General features: G+C 33.3%; 1 protein-coding gene across 1 annotated transcript in view; it reads left to right on the forward strand.

Annotated features, from left to right (window-relative positions):
* LOC111049578 (protein diaphanous) overlaps positions 1 to 22,816 on the forward strand; it is a 109,306-nt gene that overhangs the window by 84,688 nt on the left and 1,802 nt on the right. The window contains exons 14-19 of the mRNA XM_039442175.1: positions 1,926 to 2,106; positions 4,595 to 4,838; positions 5,736 to 5,899; positions 6,551 to 6,771; positions 9,466 to 9,720; positions 14,401 to 14,632. Of these exons, the coding sequence (XP_039298109.1) occupies positions 1,926 to 2,106; positions 4,595 to 4,838; positions 5,736 to 5,899; positions 6,551 to 6,771; positions 9,466 to 9,720; positions 14,401 to 14,632 (1,297 nt within the window). The remainder of the gene's footprint in view (positions 1 to 1,925; positions 2,107 to 4,594; positions 4,839 to 5,735; positions 5,900 to 6,550; positions 6,772 to 9,465; positions 9,721 to 14,400; positions 14,633 to 22,816) is intronic.

The following is a 22,816-nucleotide window of genomic DNA, read 5'->3' on the forward strand; positions in this document are numbered from 1 at the left end:
AACTCGGGAATGGAATAGTAAGTGCTAAAAGCCTGTTTATTCATTTCCAATCATTCTAAATCTATGTGTTTTTATCATTGTTGAATAAATACATCTTTAAAAAATGTGTTCCCCTTTGTTTTTTATTGGTTTCGTACACTTCTAGACTTATAGACAACTTCTGTGTTAATACAGCGCAGGTTATTTTAAGGCTGTGCAAAGGCTAAAAACGAACTTTCTGCTGGTGATATTTTTCAAAGTTTTTGTATATCATCAAGCTATTAAAATGAAAAAGTTTTCTCAGGAAAACATTTTTTCTCCGATCATTACTTTTTGATATATGAGCGCCTAAAGTTTAAATTTTTGGGACAGAACATTTCAAATTTGGTAAGAGATTCATCGATAAGATTTAGAGAATAAATTCTTCATAGTATTTCTTATTGAATAAAACAAAATTTCGGAAATATCTTATTTTTTGAGAAAGTTATTCAATTTACTAAAAATGACTTTTAGTTGAGTTATTTTTGGTAATTTGAATAACTTTCTCAAAAATGGATATTTCCGAAAAATGTTTGTTTTAATCAATCACCAATACCATGAAGAATTTATCCTCTGAATCACATTGATTAATCTCTTACCGAGTTTGAAATGTTCTGTCCCAAAAATTTAAACTTTAGGCGCTCATATCTCAAAAAGTAATAATTGAAAAAAAATTCCCTGATAAAACTTTTTAATTTTGATAGTTTAATGATATACAAATCGAGAAACCTTGAAAAATATCACCAGTAGAAAGTTTATTTTTAGCCTTTGCACAGCCTTAACCAATAACAGATCTTTCAAAGATGAACTCATAAAGCAATATCCACGATAGATTAGCTAATAAATATGTTAATAATTAGCAAGAACTACGCTAACAATTTAACCTCCAATCTCCAAAATAAATCTATTTCAATAGATTGACAATAGTAATTGAGTGACAATTTGTAATCACTTACAAACTAAGATTGTACGATCTAACATTCATCCGATTCAACAATTAATCGATATAATAATTTAATTTTTCAATTTCTTTTTGTAAATTTGGATGATTTGTTATGTTGAATGAAAAAGACTAAGAAATTGTCAAAAACCACAGATTTATTGATACTTAGAAAGACCGGTTTCGGTTATTACACCATTGTCAATCTCTGATGAACATCAGTCATGGACTTGTAGTTCATCAGAGATTGACAATGAACTACAAGTCCATGACTGATGTTCATCAGTGTAATAACCGAAACCGGTCTTTCTAAGTATCAATAAATCTGTGGTTTTTGACAATTTCTTAGTCTTTTTCATTCAATATGACTAATTACCACAATATCAACTTCTCAACTACACAAAAAGTAATTTTTCCTACAGTTAGCTTGAAAAGTGGCCATTGCTGAACTGATTACAGAACGCAAAGAATCACTTTTCCGCTCTAGTGCGGGAAAAATTTTTCCTGCACTCCAGATTTGCAACATGGCAACGCAAAATAGTTAGTAGGTTATATGGAGCACCAGTGCAGCAAAATCAAAATTAAGTTGGTAACTGTGACTGTTGTGCACGTTATAAGAGTCTTGAGGTGGTGGACAGGCACAGTGGATGACAGCAGTTGACAGCACACAGCCGCCATTCAAACACACATACTACATTCTATTTTATTTATTAATAATAAAATTACACAGATATACATTTGATGCATTTCAGGCAATTTTACCTATAATTACCCACTTTTCATATTCAATGGTAACTGTAGGAAAAACTTAGTGTGAAATACGTGCGCAAAGTTCCTCTGCTGCATTCAAGAAGCCATTCCGCCCTCGCCTACGGCTCGGGCGTAAACGTTTCTTTCGGTGCAGCAAACTGTCACTTTGCGCACTAGTTGCACAAATAACTGTTTTATGTTTTGTTGTATGTTTTAGGATATTGTTGCTGGAGCCGCAGCCTGTGAAGAAGTGAAACATAGTCGAAAGTTTACTCAAATTTTAGAACTAATTTTACTTATGGGCAATTATATGAATAGCGGCTCAAGGAACGGCCAAGCGTTTGGCTTTGAAATCAATTTTCTCACCAAGGTAAGTTCTGAAACTAATCAAATCAAATTTTATTCAATGATATATCACTTACAAGACAAATTCCATTACACAAATGATATTACAGATCATTGAATACAATACTGTTTGCTTAAGAAAAATCTTGTCTGCAAACAGGAGTGAAATACATTCAGAACTCAACTAAAAATGCTTATCTATAAACTCAAATGAAAATACTTATCTTAATTTAATTTAATTATCTTAATTCATCCCACACACGCACACACACATCAACACACACACACACACACACACACACACACACACACACACACACCATGGAGAAATCATAATCAATTAATAAAATTTTGAAAGTATTGAAACAAGTGACTTTCAAGTAATCTTACCGCTTTTTCGAATTTCTCTGTTATTTTGTATATAATTTCATCAATTAGCAATTCACATTGGATTCTATAAGATTTGGGTTATCCGGCCAGGTTAGCCGAGACGACTAATACTGGATTTGCACACAACAGTGACAGTGACTGGAAAAACTGTGTTACTGTTAGTGAGGGTGATGCCCACATAAGCGCTTAGGCTTGTGTGTGGGTAATGAGTGAGGGATAATGATTGATTAATTGAGTACTTTATTTACGTAGATTACAATACATACTGGCTTATACACTTATATACAATAGCTTATACACTTATATACAATAGCTTATACACTTATATACAATAGCTTACAATACAGCAAAATTATAGATGAATTTACATAATATAGACTAAGAAAAAATTATTGAACATTATATGATATGAAAAAAGCAATTTGTGATAACTATAGATAATTATATTGTTATGCATGTACATAAATTGGCGGAGCTTTGGACATATCAATGTCCATTCTTCGGAAAGAATATTAAAAATATCCTTCCCACTAACTCTCTACCAAAAGATGATGAGAGATGACTACGTTTTAGGTAATCGGGACCGACGGCTTATCGTCTCCTCCTTAAGACGGGGTGGCCGTTTCAATGTGATTGTGCTGTGGTCAACCTTTCAACTAAATGGAAGGAAATGATAGTTCAAACACAAAAAAAGATAGATTCAATAATATCAGATGTAGTAGCACAAGTTAGGGCAAAACTTTATTCTTATCGGGGTTTAAGTGAAATTTTAATTATTTTTCTTGTAATTTGACTGCAATCTAACACTTTGGTGAATGAACAGTTAAATTCTAGCTTAAATTACTAATAGGTCTGTGAAAATTCTGGTGAACCTAGACAAAAAGGGAAAAATTTTGACTTTCGAGAAATGGGCTCCAGTCATTTGCTCAGAATAGAATATAGAATAGGCCCCAGTCATAGAATAGATTTTTTTTCTTGTAATTTGACTGCAAACTTATACTTTGGTAAATCAACAGTTCAATTCTAGCTTAAATTACTAATAGTTCTGTGAACAGTAGACCTCACGCAGTTTTCTCATCCATAAGTATCTGATGTCACCTGTTCTAGTTGATTCATTTGAATCACAATATTCACAGTTGAATCATAATTTACTCTTAAAAACTGTTATTTGTTTTCTCCAAGATCAAAAACTCACTTTCTGAGTGAGTTGAGGCTGACTGTCTGAACACCGTCAGCTTATTCCATTCAATTTATTGGATGGTACTTTATAAATGCTTCTAGAGAAGGCCTACCTTATAAAATTAATTAAATCAGACACTTGAAGAAAATTGCTAAACAATTATTAGGTCAAACTTTACCATTATTATTAATAAGCCTACTTCATTTCTATCCATATTTCCAATTATGTATGATTTATGTTCTTTGAAAATGCCTTATGCAAATTTGTCTCATTGTCTTCTTCATACTACACTTATCATTCCAAACGAATACCTGTCCTAAAATTTAAAAGTATCATCTTGGAAATAATTATAAATGCTTACCTAAGTACCGTTTATTATTTGTTTAGCCTACTGTAATTGAATGTCGTATTATCAGAATTATATTTTGATATTAATTATAATTGGATACCTATATATTGATCGCTTTATCTATTGATACTAATCTAATGATATCTAATGATATAGTATCTAATGATACTACTCCTATATATAGGACTTCAATATCCGAAAATTGAACTACATAGATACTTCAAGCATCTGTTGTCTTTTAAAATGGCCTATGGCAAATCAAAATTCGTTATCTTACATTAATTTGTTTCTTTTCAATCAACAGATTTACTGATTTTAGTTTGTTAAGATAGGGATTATATTTTTATGTTATTTTGTAAAGGTTATTATACTAAAATTATCACAATGGTATCATTCAGACCATGTGGTCCGATTGTAGAGCTGTGGCTCTGGGTTTTTGCCAATATGAATGTTTTTGACGAGGATGATGATGAGAGTGCTTTGTTTAATGAATGCCTCAATTCTAGTAGTCTATGTTTTTTGGAAAAATTTTTCATAAACGAGATTGAAACTAAATTCTGCATTCTTCAGATGAACATTCGCAGTTATAGGCATAACATTGATGAATTTTTGGTATTTTTAGATAGTTTTAGTAAAATTAAAATAAGTTGCATAGTTTTGACAGAAACATGGCTGGAGGACGATGAGGATGTGGTGCGGCTCCCTGGATATAGCGTTTTTCGTACAACTAACAAGTTGAATCAGAATGATGGTTTGGTGATATACATCGATAGTGCGCTCTCTGTCTCTTGTGATCAGCTGTGTCTAGGGGGAATCGCTAACTGCCTGGCCTTGACCTTTACTTTGAAGGGTGTGCCCTGCCACTTGTTGGCTACTTATCGTAGCCCCGGTAGTAATAACATTACTTTCATTGATGCGCTTCGTAACTACTTAGAAGGTATAAGGGGTGATAAAACTCTCCAGATTTTTTGTGGAGATATCAATATTAATATATTAAATCCTGCATTATGCTCCGCGCAGGAGTGTTACCTCGATATGTTATATGAATTAGGATTTGTGAGCTATATTAACGGGGTGACTCGATCTGCGGGGAGCTCATGCATAGACCATTTTTTTGTAAAAAATGATAAAAATATGAGAATTAAATCAGCAATTTATGAAACTGCAATTACTGATCACTACCCGACTTTCATTCAATTTAGCTCTGGGCCACCCAATGGTCAAAGCCATGTAAGTAGGCCAACATACCGGGTTACTGATTGGAATGCTGTAAGGGAGGAATTGTTAGCAATAGATTGGAACTGTGTCACTAATGATCTAAACGACATTGATTGCTGCACTACCACATTCATTAATATAATAAAATCCACTATTGAAAGATGCAAACAAATTAAATTAGTGACTGCCAAAAACAGGAAGATTAAGCCTTGGATCACACAAGGCTTGGTCAAGTCCATTAGGCACAGAGACAGGTTGAGTAAAAGAGTTTTAAAGCAGCCTTTCAATGTTGAACTGCGCCAAGAATATCGCAATTACCGAAATTTGTTGCATCTTGCAATAAGAAGAGCCAAAATTAACTTTTATAAAGAAGAAATTTCAAATGCAGGCAGTAACCCCAAAAAGTTCTGGTCGATAGTCAACGATTTGGCGGGAAGGCCCGGGGTGGCGGGGCGGTTCCCACTGGATCAGTTTCATCAGGATAGTACACCAACAGATTCTGACATTAAACAAATTGCTAATTCCTTCAATAGTTTTTTCTCCAGGGTGGGTGCAAACCTGTCTAGTGCAATTCCGGAGCGAGGCCCAGACATTGTGGTCGATGCAGTTCATGGCACTAACTTAACATTTGAATTGATGCCTGTAACTCAGCAGGATATTCTTACAATTGTGGGGGACCTTCGGGGTGGCTCCTCTCCAGGACTGGATGGTATTAGTTGTAGATTCATAAAGCAAAACATCAACGCAGTGATTAAGCCTCTCCATTTCATTATCAATAAGAGTATTCGTACAGGTAGATTCCCAGATGCTTTCAAGATAGCCAAAGTTATTCCTTTATTTAAATCTGGCTCTAAATCCATCATCAATAATTACAGACCCATATCTTTATTGAGCATTTTTGCTAAAATTCTAGAAAAAGTCATAAAAATACAGTTACAAACATACTTGGAAACTAATAATTTAATAACACCCAATCAATATGGATTCAGATAAAATCGTAATACATCTAATGCAATGTTTGACATAACTAAGGAGATTGTGCAGAAGGTCGGCGAGGGTGATCATGTATTGATTACCTTCCTTGACCTTGCCAAGGCATTTGATGTGGTAGACAGAGATAAGCTGCTCCTTAAATTGAAATGCTGTGGAGTAAGGGGGATTTCTCTCGAATGGTTCCAGAGCTATTTATGTAACCGTAAACAGACAGTTTGTATTAATGGAGTCAGTAGCGAGGCAGAGAAAGTTGACTATGGAGTCATTCAGGGTAGTACCTTAGGCCCGCTGCTTTTTTTGGTATATATAAATAACTTGTCTAAAGTTGATTTCAATAGTAAGCTATTTTTATTTGCGGACGACACAGCAATTGTTTCATTTGGGTCTACATGGGAAGATGCCTTCGAAATGGCTGCTAAAGACCTTTTACAGGTCAAGAAGTGGCTTGACCAGAATAAACTCACTCTCAACGTTGATAAGACCAAGTACCTACCCATATACTCCAAAATCAATAGTGCCCCATCACAGGACCTCGACCTCAAACTTCACTCATGCGATGATTATAAGTCGGCCACCTGTGGCTGTGGGGTATTGCAACGCGTGGAGCAATATAAGTATCTTGGAGTTATAATAGATCACAGACTGAGTTGGGCTCCTCATGTTGCATACCTAAGGCAGCGGGTTCGAAGAATGATATATGCATTCAGACTCCTGAAAGAAGTTCTTCCTCTTTCCCATCTCAGAGTAGTTTACTTCTCATACATTCAATCAATAGTTTCATATGGCATCCTGGCCTGGGGAGGGGCCTCATCGGCTACCTTGGAGCCCCTGGCAGTAGCACAGCGTGCAATTATTAAAAACTGCCTGAACAGGAATAGTCGCTACCCAACGGAGTTAGTTTATCAGGAATTCCATGTAATGGATATCAGACAGATTTATATTAAAGTTTTAGTAATTTTCATCTGGCATAATAAAGATACAATTTTCATTTTATCAAACCACATTTACAATACCAGACACCAAAATAACATTGGCATTGTGCAGCCACGCCTGCTAAATAATTGTACCAGGACTAACAGCCACTATCTATGTCACATTCTGTACAGGAATATCCCAAACCATCTGAAGCAAATGGAAAATGTTGTCAGCATTAGCACCTTTAAATGCCACCTTAAAAGGTGGCTGTTTGAAATTGGTAGGGACGCCGCATCGCGGCTCATCCAATCCGCCTATATCCATTGAACATCACCCCTGGTTGTGGGTGTTCGTCTGGATATGCAGGACTCTGTATGTCTCTTAAAAATATTCAGATCGTACTACATTTTTTTTACTTTTTTACCACTATGATTCTCATTAGACTCAGTGGGAATTGTCATATTGTGTAAATAAATGAATAAAATAAATATAAAGTATGAAAAGTAAGAAGCTAACTTTGAGACTAATTGGATTTTTCAGTTTATAATTATTTACTTTTGAGGTTATGAGAACTTGGCTTCAAGTTTTCAAAATCGCCCGATTAACTCAAACGTTGAAAATTCTTGAATTCTAGTGAACTAGACTAATTTTAACGCAGATGGAAATAAATTGAAAGTTGCATTTGTTCAAATGCTAATTAATGAATAACTAGTATTAAACGAAAATCCCAATTAAATGCTGTAAATCACTCCGAGGACTTCTGCTATTGCAAATATTGACAACAGGGTAAACAGCTAGATGACAAATAATTTTTGTATAGTAGCGCTCATCGAATTTCCATCTAGCTGTTTACCCTGTTGTCAATATTTGCAGTAGCAGAAGTCTTCGGGGTGATTTACAGCATTTAATTGGGATTTTAGTTTAATAATATTACTTTTGAGAGACAGTTATTTAATTGACCGAGCAAAGTGAGGTCTAAGATTCAAGTCGACGGTTTAACATTTCTCTTAATGATTAAATGTTTGAATGTTTAAATGTTTATATGTTGCGCATTTACAGCGAAACGCGTTAATAGATTTTTATGAAATTTGACAGGTATGTTCCTTTTTTAATTGTGCGTCGACGTATATACAAGGTTATTGGAAATTTCGCATTTCAAGGATAATATAAAAAAGGAGCCTCCATCATACGCCAATATCAGAGTAAAAATCAGACTATAGAATTATTCATCATAAATCAGCTGTCGAGAGGATTATAAATCGCATGCCATGACGCATGCAATTCAATATCTCAATGTAACTTGGTAAAAAATCAGCAGCTGTGTAGACTATAAATCGCATGCCTCATTGAATGCAATTCCTATGCACTATTAAATAGGATGCAAAGAAATTATAACAGCTTGTCTGGACGCCTAGATGTCTTCTGGTTTTCTCGCACTAAATTCCGGAAAGCGTTATATGATAATTAAATCTTGTGTAAGCATGAACTGATCAAATAAATAGTTGGTGTATCAGTGTGGATGTGCATATGGTTTGGGACGCGAGTTAAAATCATACTATAGAATTATTCATTATAAATCAGCTGACAAGTGATTACACAGATGTGTGGAGAAGCCAGTCTATTGCTGTATTTCCATTAAGGTCTATAGTTTCAATCAGGTACTTGTGGATGAGAATACTGCGTGAGGTCTACTGCTCACAGAACTACTAGTATAAAAGGAAAAAGGAGCCTCCTTCATACGCCAATATTGGAGTAAAAATCAGACTATAGAATTATTCATTACAAATCAGCTGACAAGTGATTACACATGTGTGGAGAAGCCAGTCTATAGTTTCAATCAGGTACTTGTGGATGAGAATACTGCGTGAGGTCTACTGTTCACAGAACTACTAGTAATAATCAAGTTGAGTTTTTTTTAGAGCTATTAATTGGATTTAATTGCGAATATTGACAAAATGGTAAACAGCTAGATGACAAATAATTTTTGTATAGTAGCGCTCATCGAATTCCCATCTAGCTGTTTACCCTCTTGTCAATATTTGCAGTAGCAGAAGTCTCCGGGGTGAATTACAGCATTTAATTGAGATTTTAGTTTAATAATATTACTTTTGAGAGACAGTTATTTAATAATAATCAAGTTGAGTTATTTAGAGCTATTAATTGGATTTAATTGCGAATATTGACAAAATGGTAAACAGCTAGATGACAAATAATTGTTGTACAGTAGCGCTCATCGAATTTCCATCTAGCTGTTTACCCTGTTGTCAATATTTGCTGTAGTAGAAGTCTTCGAGGTGAATTATAGCATTTAATTGGGATTTTAGTTTAATGTGAACGTCTTTAACCAATAGATGTATATTTTTGTAGGTGCGTAACCTGGAAACCGATCTGAGCAACAGTCGACAACCGCAATGCGACGATGATTTGTTCGCCGATTCGATGTCGACGTTCGCTTCAGACGCGAGGAAGCAGTGCGGCCTCCTTCAGAACATGTTTCGCAATATGGAAACCCTATATGCCGAGCTAGCTGAGTACTATGCTTTCGACAAGCAGAAATACACTCTAGAAGAGTTCTTCACTGATATTAAAGGCTTTAAAGATGCATTCCGTCAGGCGTACAAGGTATTTTATTTTCTATATCATGTAACCCATGTCAGAGGTATTTATTAAACATTATTGTAACCGGTGGCGGTATTTTTAACCCTACACCACACCTGACATCATTCCTGTAACCGGAGATATCTTTTTCTCTATTTGATTAATCTTCCAAAACATAAAATATATAAGAATACATGTGATTCGATAGTCATTCTTGCAGACTATACCACCGCTGGCCACCAATGTAAATGGAGGGGGTTGTTTCTTCTTTTCTATAATATTTGCTAAAGTTTACTGCTATCAATTCATCTACCGGTATTTGAATCCTTGATTGGTTGGGAGCTTTTAGTGGATTCGTTCATTCAAATGCACAGATTATCATCATTGTAACCTATTCTAGCAACTATAGTAACTACGAGCCAGGAACTTCAATGAAATATACTTTTAAAATTTAACCTCAGGTTTATTGAACTCATTAACGAATCAATAGAAATCATGTCAAATTTTCCAACAGAGTTACTCAGTAACTGATTCAGAAAAAGAAGGTATATTCAATTAATTCAATCTATACATTTTGGGAACCTGCTAACTTGCTGCAACTAAATTCGGGCCTCGGTCATTCTATGTACTAAATTCCGAGCTTAATAAGAAAAACAACAAAAGTTCGGCACTCACCATTTTAACAATATTCAAACTTGGACTCTTCAGAAACACTCACATACGCTTTAATAAAACTCACTATACTTGAACTCACACGCACAAATAATTTTCTGATTCTACTCCTACTAACTCCATAAAATTTGGTTTTCTATTCAACTAGATAAAAATTACTGATAGCTGAAAGTTTAACAATTTGTCCGAGGACCGAGGCTCGCACACCGTTACATGTTTTCCCAGTTACGTCTCAATTCGAACTGTGGCCTTTTCACTGAAAATTATTCCCCCTCCACGAGCGTTGAGCATAACTTCCAGTGGGAAAGCCAAAGCTGCAAAAAGGTCAATGCTCGTACAATTTTCAAATACAGTGGCTTTTTCGACATGAAATTGAAACTGCATTTGAAAAATGCACGAAAATTGCTTTAATTTTGACAACTAAGCAACAAGTTAGCAAATTCAAACAAGACAGAGTCAATTCTCACACTAAAAACGCAGGGTTCAACATACAGTTAGAATCAAAGTTCAAAAACCTGAAAAATAATATGAGACACCCAAAAACAACTACAATAATACCCACTCAATATTCACACTATTACATTATTATTATTATTATTAGCGTATGGCTTTGAATGGTGGGGAGACCCAAGGGTAGTTCCACCTCGCCGTATATAGTCCAAAGTTCCCTAATGGGAAACCGGACACTAAGGTTATAGTCAGCACAATACTTTAAATTTACACTTTTCACTTCGGAATAAAGTTCATTTTGATGTTAAAAAGTCCACACATATACAAAACCGAAACAAAACACAAAACCACTAAGCCAAATTTAGAAAATATTGAATTTAGATATTTATTAATTTAAATATTCATTAAACATGAAAAATCATTTTAAAAAGTCCGTTGAAACCTTAGATTATTTTCCTAAAACCATCATGCAGCATCCCAATGTAGAGTCTAAATCAATGGTCGCCAAACTGATGAGCCTGTGAGCTAGAATAGCATTTATAAATCTTCTAGTGAGCTACCAACGAATATTAGAATAAATAAAGTATCTTTTATCGCCTATAAATATACATTTCTAGTGTTGAAATCTACTTATCTCATAGCAAAAAGTATAACAAAAGTTGAAATGTACATTTCAATGAGAGCAGTGGAACTCTTTTTGGCCATCAAGTATTTTCTTGACGTTGTAGCCGCCATTCTGATGCAGTTCTCCAAAAAATGTTCCTATATAGATTTTTTATGAATTTCATACTTGAAAAAGATGATTCACACAAGTAGGTAGAGCTGAGCATAGCTTTCAACCTCAAGGCAACTTGAATAATAATTGGATATTTTTCTTTGGGGACTTGAGGCCAAATATTTCCAGTTCTGGAAAGTGATCTGAGAGACAATATCATTTTAAAAATCCTCAAATTCCATTTCAACTGAAGCCTGATCTCCACCAAAATGTTTTGCAACAAGCTGCAAAATCTTCTGCATCGATCTCTACAAAAGAAGAGTTGACAGAAGAGTTTAAAATCTTGAAATCGTTGATAAAAATGTTGTCTCAAGTCTGAATTGTAACGTATTCTTGGTTATTGCTGCGGTGCTGTGGAGGATTTTTCTCGTCATTGATTTTCTTCAGACTGGAAAAGTGTTTATATTCAAACTGAACGACATTCTTTTCCCACATCTCAAGCTCCTTGGAAAACGATTTTACAGTTCAAATCATTCCACCGATGTCCTTATCTTTCCCTAGAAGCTGCAAATTTAAATCATTCAACTTCTCAGTTATATCTGTGAGAAATGCAAAATTTTGTAGTCATGTTTTCTCAGTGCATGGTTGACAAACCAAGCATATCTGTGAGCTACCAAAAACTACTCCACGAGCTACCGGTAGCTCGCGATCGACTGTTTGGCGACCACTGGTCTAAATCATAGAGAAAAGATAGCATAAGAAGATATGTAACCTTATCTAAATTTGGGAGAGAAATAGCACAAGGTTATCTTATTTTTTCTCTCCCTATCATTTTGATGATATACTAACTTATTGAATGAATAAAGAATAAAGATGTCTCATGGTATAGGGCGTTTATGTTCCAAATTTCCAGCCGATGACCCCTCATCTAGCCTTAATATCCTCCCACTTCTACCTTTCATATTTTCCACTTCCCTGTAAATTCTGCTGATTCAATTCATTCATATCACCATCATTTACATTTTCAGCATGAATTTTCTCAAATATGTTTTATTATGTATTATTATTTTAATTAATTTTTCATCATAGAAGTGTTATTATTTTGTTTATTATTACCAGTGTTTGCCTTGGGTTTTGTCAGACCTAGCAATGTAAGATGAATTAAATTAATATCAAATATACATTTTGTTTTATCCATTTATACAATAAGTACATTATCAAAATGATAGGGAGAGGAAAAATAAGGTAACCTTGTGCTATTCCTCTCTCTAATTAAAATATCACATAGTCCGAAATAGGTTAAGTCTTGTAGTTCTTCAATTCACAAAATTTTCAGTCCTCAAGTATTTTCACAAAGTAGATTTTCAAATTTAGATGCTTCAAAACTAAACATAGAAGAAATATTTCACATTATCCTATTATATTAAGCGAGCAATTTCTGTATGTCTGTTAATTTTTTTATATCTGGTTATTTATGTTCAACGGATCTCGAAAACGGCTCAACGAAATTTGGAACATAGTAGGTTTATGATATAAAAATTCGATTGCACTAGGTCTCGTCCTTGGGAAAACTCGATGAACGACATTAAAAGGATAATTCATCCTTGGCTGAAACAGCTGAGACTTTCGTCGTCTGTGGATAGGAAAAAGTGAGCGAGTGATTCTGTGGAAAATCAAAATATCGCATCTCCGAAATTCATAAGCTGTCGTATAGCCAGCTGTAAAATATAGACATGATCATTTTAGAGAATTGTGTTCTGCTTTCAATGAATAAAATAACGAGCGAAGCTCGGTGCCCCGTTATTTATAACTAAAATAGGAAATATTCACTTATTAAAAATATATAAATAAAATAAATAAATATAATTTTGAAGAATTATCGAAAAACAAACTTAATTCTAAAATATGATAGAAGTCATTATTTTCAAGTTGAAGTTGATCACTTTTTTAAAGCTATAATTAAATATTGACTATTGGATATACAATTTGTATTCTTGTTTTATTATTATATTAATTTCAAATGATACTATAATTCTATTTTATAAATACAAGAAAGTAGCCCGGAATTCATACATTTCAAAAATATGGAACTATTTAGATATATTTCAGTATGCTCCATATTTATTATACCCCGTCTCTGGGGTGACTCCAGTGTATGATTTTATGATTTCTGACTGATTTTGATTTTTTAAATGGATAAAGTTTGGATTAAGTTTTTTTTTTTTTTGGTTCTTCAAAATTATTTCTTTAATAATGTGAATATTTCCTATTTTAGTTAATACTATAATAGTATAACACTATAATAGTGTGAAATATTTCTTTTATGTTTGGTTTTGAAGCATCTAAATTTGAAAATCTTCTTTGTAAAAATAATTAAGGACTGAAAATTTTGTGAAGTGATCAACTACAAGACTTAACCTATTTCGGACTATGTGTAACCTTATCTAAATTTAGGAGAGGAATAGCACAATGTATGAATTCAGGGCTAATTTCTTGTATTTATAAAATAGTGCCCTTTAAAATTAAAAAAATAATAAAATACAATTACGTTACAATTTGTTTCTTGTTTTATTAATTTTAAAGGTTACTATAGTTTATTATATTTTTTAAGCACAAGGTTACCTTACTTTTTCTCTCCTTATCATTTTGATGACGAACTTATTGTATGAATCAATAAAGAATAAAGAATCAATAAAAATAAATAAAACAAAATAAAATCTTACAGCACCCTTTATTTTTAAAAAAAATTTAAAATAGTTGAACAACTAGTTTCGGTTAGTTTTCTAGTTTTATAACCATCGTCAGGTTATAAAAGAATCAATATTCTTCTGGTGAGAGAGACTCATTTTGACTTCTTCTTTTTAAAGGATAATCTTCTAGTGCGAGAGACAGAGGAGAAGTCAAGGCGAGCGAGGGAAGCGAGAGAGAAGGCAGAACAGGAGAGAGCCGAGCGAGCGGCCAGGAAAAAACTCGTGGACATGACAAACGACCAAACTCAGGAGGGTGTAATGGACAGCTTGCTGGAGGCCCTGCAGACTGGATCGGCCTTCACCAGGGACCAGAGACGCAAACGACAACGACCGCCAAGGGTTGATGGAGGTTAGTGCCGTTTTTAACTAGTTGAAAATGCTAGCTTGTTAACTAGTTGAAAAATACTAGTTTGTTAACTAGTTGAAAATGTTATAATGAGGTCCAAATTATAATGGCAGTGTACGATTGACAATACTGTTACTGTCCTTTTCTATCATACAACAAAACAGATAGCACTATCTCTCTCTCGCTTTGCAATGCTGTCTATTTGCCAGACTATTTTATATTTACTTTTGACAGTGACTGTAGAAAACTGAACAAACAATTCTCAGCCGCCATTTTTTTTTTTGTTCATTCTATCAAAATACTTGAGTACACAAGTCGTATAATTGATTTAAAATGCATTTTTGAAACAATGAAATAATTTGAAAAAATTACCGTATGAGAAACACAAATTAAAATACCTGAAATGACGTTTTAAAAGTTGATAACTAACCATCCTAGACTTCATCCATGCTTCAGTTAGCCCACCCGTAGGTTAGACCTACTCGTACCGGTTTAAATAATATTGAAAAAGTTATTTGAGAATTAATCCATTGAAATTACTTATTTTCAAATAGGATTTCTATTTTTCTATTATCTTTGAAAGAAATTGGAATAGAATACCTTCCAAATAACTCAATTTCTATTGAGCAATATATCACAGCTTTTCAAATTAGCCGCCATTCCAGGTTTGTATAAAAATAAAAATCTGATCTCAGTTATGAAAGCAAATTTTTTAATCAAATTATGAAAAAATATTTTTTCTTGATTAATTTGACATTAAATTGATTATTTTATCAAGGAAATGATAATTATTATTAGATTAAATTTAATGGGATGAATTGAGTAACAACTGTGTACAGTCAGTTGGAAAATGGAGAGACTTGGCAACGTTTTTCTCCTATCTTTCTTCACTGCCATTATAACGTGGACCTCACTATAGTTTGTTAACTAGTTGAAATGTACTAGTTTGTTAACTAGTTGAAAAATACTAGTTTGTTAACTAGTTGAAAATACTAGTTTGTTAACTAGTTGAAAAATACAACTTCTTTTCTATAGTGAGATTCAGGTTATAATATTTTTTTTTGTAAATAAAGTCAGCATTTGATTCACATTGAATTTGGCAGCGCCTGGTTTCTTTACTAACCTTAGAAAATGAAGCAAACATGCAGGTTCATCCTATACTATAGTAAGGCCACGTTATAATGGCAGTGATAATTACTGTGAACAAAATAAATTGATTATTATTATATAATGGCAGTGTTTGATAAGCGATGGTATTGCTATCCTTGTCTATCATTCAACAAAGCTGATAGCGCTATCTCTTCTCGCTTTGCTCTGTTGCCAGATCATCTTTTAACAATGTAGTACTAATAATTAATTAACATAATATTTCATCTTTATTGTGTAAATTCATTATAAAATTATTAAAAAAATATAATTTTTTGCTTGATAAGATATAATTGATTATTTTTAACGAGAATGAACAGTTAATATTACATCAATAAACCTGTTTCTGCTACCGTCTATAGAAGGTATTGACAGAGGTTCGGAAACGTTTTTCTCCTATCTTTCTCCACTACCATTATAACGTGGACCCCGCACCGTTACCAAATAGTTTGTACGTCATGAAGAAATATAACGACCTAAAATATTCAAACTCAATTATAAAAATGTTTTTTAAAATTATGGAATAATATTTTTCCTTGATGTAATAAAACATATTAGAGATAGAACTGATCATTATTAACAAGAATTATCAATTAATATCATATCATATATACCAGGATATCTTGAATCACAGCTATGCATTATAGAAGGCTTTGGAAACGGCAAAGTAGCAACAATTTGTTCCTAACTCTTCTACTGACTTCATAGCCTGCATCTCACTATAGGACAGTCATTGACTTCATTTAATAATATCACTAACAACATTAAAAAATCATCAAATATCATCTATCATTAAAGTAAAATGTATTTTTTGTTTCTAGAAAATTTTCCATTTCCAATGATCATTTGGCAGGAATCAATGTAGGAAGTTGCCGTGTCTATCAAATCAGGAGTAGATAATAGCCATTTTGTGTTGCAATCAATCAAACTTTCATTACAAATATTAATTTACAAGGGAGTAAATAATGTATTAGTATTATCTTTATTGGTATGGGCTACTCGTATTTACTTGAAAATTAAAGATATGAGTATCCTACACTGTTTTTAAACTTTATTTTAGTTCTCATCATTACTTTCCTTGCCCTATTACCATAGGTAAGGAAAGTATTGCTTTCCGAAAAAAATTAAGGTACCCCAATTTCTAAATTTCTATACGTTTCAAGGTCCCCTGAGTCCAAAAAAGTGGTTTTTGGGTATTGGTCTGTATGTGTGTGTGTGCGTCTGTGTACACGATATCTCATCTCCCAATTAACGGAATGACTTGAAACTTGGAACTTTAGGTCCTTACAATATATTAGGATCCAACACGAACAATTTCGATCAAATGCAATTCAAGATGGCGACTAAAATGGAGAAAATGTTGTCAAAAACAGGGGTTTTTCGTGATTTTCTCGAAAACGGCTCCAACGATTTTAATTAAATCTATACCTAAAATAGTCATTGATAAGCTCTATCAACTGCCACAAGTCCCATATCTGTAAAAATTTCAGGAGCTCCGCCTCATCCATCTATGCAAAATTTTGATTTTAGATTCTCAATTATCAGGCTTCAGATACAATTTAAACAAAAAAATTTGGGTGGAAACGATTGAGCATGAAAATCTCTACAATTGATGTTCAGTAACATTTTCACCTAAAATTGAAAATAAGCTCGAAATTCGAGAAAATGTGATTATCCAATTGCAAACTGTTGGCAACTGTTGATCCTATTAAATGATTCACTATGAAGAGATAGCACATCTCGTATGTCGCCAGCGTTATTGTCCTGTCACCAGCTGACTCAGATCTTTGTTTATAAGTAGACTTGAGATGCGCGTGAACACTAGCGTCAGGTGATCAATTCTCATAACAGCAAGGAAAGTTGTGTGAGTGCGCCACACCAGATTTTTCATTTTTTATTTCTATCCTTGTTTTTCAATTTTCATGTAAGGGAGTAAGTTTATATAACTTGTGCGAAGACTTCCTCTTGGATTAGAGATTTGAACATGAGCCTGATTATCTTCGTAAATTTCAACCAAAAGTGAAGTATCTTTCTAGGCAAAAGTAAAGTATCTAAAGGCTAAAGTATCTTTCTCGATAAAAGAGGGTAACCTATCCTTGACCTCCTTCATTGAGTTATACATGCCTAATCATACATTGTTATTCACCTACTTGCTCCAAATGTTTCAAATTTCCAACATTTCAAATTTCCAGTTTATCTACCAGAATCTCCTAAACCTCTCCTTCCCTTTACCATCCTATGTCTTTTTCCAGAACCCTATAGCGATAGTGGTGAAGAATATTCTACCGAATCAGAAGATAATTAGATGAAGCACGGTAAGAAATAAAATCAAATAGATTTTTTAAATTATTTATTTAAATTTTTTTCATGTTTTGAACCTATTTTCATTCTACAGTGTGTTCATTAAGCCGCGTCCAGACTATGCCGATCGACAAAGTCGATCCGCACGTGTCGATTGGCAAGTTCGATATCTGACTTGTCCACATACCTCCGTAAAGCTTTCCCGGTCGTGTGTTTATGGGAAGGATATTATTTTATATCCTTCTTAGAGAATCGACCATAATTATTTGTTGAAACACCGCCGATTTATGAAGTTACATTACAATTTTATACTGTCGTTATTGTAATTGCATTCAATCTTTATTATCATTGATCAATTTTTTTATAATTTGTAAAATTCGTTGAATAATTGGCATTACCGTCATTTAATGTAAATTAGTGTATAAGCCAGTAAATATTGTTACATGTATAAATAAAGAAATCTAATCTTATCCAAAGCTGGGTCTTCGTTTGTGCATAAATTCCGTCGTCGACCACGACAGGGAGTTGATCTCAGATTGGGTGGATTTCAACATAGAGAAACAATAGCGTAAGTAGATATCTAATGGTATAGGGCGTTAATGTCGCAACTTTTACTGTTATTTCAAGCTGATATTCCCACGTAGTTCTTTCCTGAGAAGCTTTATGACGCTGGTAGTCTCTCATATTGTGCCGTTCATACACTCTTACCCGGTCAAAACAGTAAAAATCGACAGTAATCGGCTTGAGATAACAGTAAAAGTTGCGACATAAACGCCCTATACCATGGGATATCTACTTATGCTATTGTTTCTCTATGATTCCAATTTGTCTAAATAACCTAAAATATTATGTTCAATTATGTTTTAATGGGGGGGGGGGTGTAGAGTTTATACTTTTTATGGCGATATGTTGATGTTATTAGAAATGTTTGATTCTTGAACAATAAACACAAATAATGAAAAGTTATTTGATCAGCTGTTTTAGCACACTTGAAATTTGGACAATATGAATGTCAACAATGCTTGTCGTTGTCGACTGCGGACATTTACGCACAAACAAAAATGCACCTTAATGTGTACTAGTTAGTCGGGCGGCATACGCCGATGTTCAATTTCAACCCATCATAAGGGGGTTGTAACTCGAATATTTTAAATATAAACACCCATTGTGTGATACATCATTTTAAAGGCATTTTCAATGCGAGAAAGATGACATCAATAAAAATGTTCTATGAAACTTTTATCCTAAATGGCGGCTGATTGAAGTTTTAGTTTTTAAAGAAATGAGGGGTTGTAACTCAAATATTCTGAATATAAACACCCATTGTATGATGCATCATTTCAAAGGCCTTTTCACTACGAGAAAGATGACATCAATAAAAATGTTCTATGAAACTTTTTGTCCTAAATGGCGGCTGATTGAAGTTTGAGTTCTTGAAGAAATGAGGGGTTGTAACTCAAATATTCTGAACGTTAACACCCATTGTATGATACATCAATTCAAAGGCCTTTTCACTACGAGAAAGATGACATCAATAAAAATGTTCTATGAAACTTTTTGTCCTAAATGGCGGCTGATTGAAGTTTTAGTTTTTATCAGCCGCCATTTAGGATAAAAGTATCATAGAACATTGTTATTCATGTCATCTTTTTCGTATTGAAATGGCCTTTGAAATGATGTACCACACAATAGCTGTTTACATTTAAAATATTTGAATTACAACCCCTCATTTCTTCAAAAACTAAAACTTCAATCAGCCGCCATTTTGGATACAAGTGTCATAGAACATTTTTATTGATGCCATATTTCTTGTTTTGAAAAGGCCTTTGAAATGATGTACCACAAAATGGGTGTTTACATTTAAAATATTCGAGTTACAACCCCCTTATGATGGGTTGAAATTCAGTTGTACATCAAAAGGTAGAGTATTTGACCAATAACTTATCCTGAAAGTTACAGTATTATATCTACAACAGTCTCCAATTTATTGAAGGGTTCCCAAACATATGACTGACTGTTTAGAAAGCATAATTTAAAGTCATTAAATGTGTACAGGATACAACAGATCTGCAGTATTGTTTTGTATACGATAAAAAAAAACACAGATTCGAATGAATTTGAATGAGTGTTACAGCTGTTATATAGCTATGGTGAATGTGATATCTTCGAGCTCAAAATTTAAGTGTTGTTATTCTTTATTTTGTGAATTTATAGTTTGTTTCATATTTTTTAAGAAACTTTTATTATTAATCCATCCAAATTTAAAATTGTTTGTTTTATTCTAATTTATATTTTAGATTGTGATTTGGTGTAGAAATTTGAATGGACATAACCTATAATATTTGGACAATTTAAAACTAAATTAGGAAATTGAAGAAGTTTTAGGCAATAGCCTGTTTTTTCTTTTCCGATTCTTGTATTTTTTTGCTAACCTTATAAATAAATAAATAATGTAAGCATGTGGTTTTGCCAAGAGCAACGAGTGTTCCTTCATGAAGAGAATTTTACCAGTATTCAACGCCTTCAAATTTTTTCCTGTGGGGTTATCTCCAAGATTTGAAAAATAATTATGCCTCATACTCTGTCTAAACTGGACATGTAAGTTACAACGAGGATTAGCAATTGAATACTGGTAAAATACTGTTCATGAAGGAACACTCGTTGCTCTTGGCAAAACCACATTCTAATATTATCTATATTATGACTAGTAGTTCTGTGAACAGTAGACCTCGCGCAGTTTATAAACCTCAGCCTCCTCTTATACTGTCCATCAGAGTAAATCCTGTCTGTATGACGTGTTGGCGAGATATCGGTGTATCAAAAATTAAAGAATATAGTAACAAATAATGAACAAAAAAATTTTTCAATAGAATAAATAACATTTATAACTGAACGACGTCCAGTATGCACATAAACCATATGCACATCTACACTGATACACCAACTATTTATTTGATCAGATCATGCTTACACAAGATTCATATAACGCTTTCCGGAATTTAGAGCGAGAAAACCAGAAGACATCTAGGCGCCCAGACAAGCTGTTATAAATTCTTTGCATCCTATATAATAATGCATAAAATTGCATTCAATGAGGCATGCAATTTATAGTCTACACAGCTGCTGATCTTTTACCAAGTTACATTGAGATATTGAATTGCATGCGTCATGGCATGCGATTTATAATCCACTCGACAGCTGATTTATGATAAATAATTATATAGTCTGATTTTTACTCTAATATTGACGTATGAAGGAGGCTCCTTTTTCCTTTTATATTATCCTTGAAATGAAAAATTTCCAAAAAACCTTGTACGCGAAATTTAAAAAGGAGCATACCTGTCAAATTTCATGAAAATCTATCACTGCGTTTCGCCGTAAATGCGCAACATATAAACATTAAGAGAAATGCCAAACCGTCGACTTGAATCTTAGACCTCACTTCGCTCGGTCAATAAAGGAAAGACCGGCCTACATCCGTAGGGATAGGACATTTTTTGACGCATCATCACGTCTGATCTGCTCTACTGATTAACTTCAAATTTTGGATATAATTTCTTAATTCACTGAGGATGGTTATAGGCCTATTTCAAACTCTTCAAAATTCCACTCGGTCCAGTTTTCAGTTTCTCAAGTCTTGAATTAGATCCTTGCGGGGCACGGGTTACCTGCTAGTCGTACATAAACAAAAATACAGACCTGTTGTAACCTGTACACATGAAATGACTTGAAATATATTTTTTATAAATAAATAATACTGATGCTATCTTGCAGTACCACACAACGAATATGACAATTTTTTTCAAATTCAAATTTTATTTATTCAAACTCACAATATTCACATTCAGAATCAATAAGAAAAACAAAACACTCAGCTCAGTAAGATAAAAAATAAATAATGGAAGATTAATAAAATAAATACTGGTATGTTTTATTAGAAATACGGTAAATTTGTGAATTGGAATAAAATTAGACAACTCCACGTTATAAGGTGCGTACAGATATACGCACCGCGAACATGAGCAATTCACTTTTAATCAGCTGACTATATCTGTATTTTTACAGAAACGGTAAGATACAGATATAAAAAGTTTGGCACCAGCTGATTAAAAGTGAATTGCTCATGTTCGCGGCGCGTAAATCTGTACGCACCTTTACATACATAGATATTTGGATGTGCGCGACATAATGAACGCACTGTACTTCAGATAGTTTCCATATTATTTTATTTATTTATTTATTCAACAGAGATAAAACACATAATCATAAAAATCATTATTATTATGTTACCAGAATTAATCTACCTTGTCTATAGTAAGGTTCACGTTATAAAGTAAGCATTTCATTAAAATTTGTGTTGCTATCCTTGTCTGTCATTAGACAAAGTAGATAGCTCTATCCTTTTCTAGCTCTGCAACTTTGCCAGACTGTTTCTGAACCATGTAGAAATATAATCCATTGCAATAATACTCTATCTCAAATTATAAAAATTCATTATTAAGTCATTGAAAAATATATTTTCTTTATAATTGGTTATTATAAACAAGAATAAACATTTAATTTTATATCGGATTTACTGGGATTTACTATGTTTTCTACTATAGAAGACAGTGGTAACGCTGAGAATCAACAATACTGTTGTCCTATCTTTTCCTCTGACTTTATGTATGGCTTTATATTCTTCGGACCTTACTTTGGATAAATTTTCCAACTTCCATAAATATTTTACTATCAAGCTAC

Source organism: Nilaparvata lugens, chromosome X (assembly GCF_014356525.2).
Source record: "Nilaparvata lugens isolate BPH chromosome X, ASM1435652v1, whole genome shotgun sequence".
NCBI lineage: Eukaryota > Metazoa > Arthropoda > Insecta > Hemiptera > Delphacidae > Nilaparvata > Nilaparvata lugens.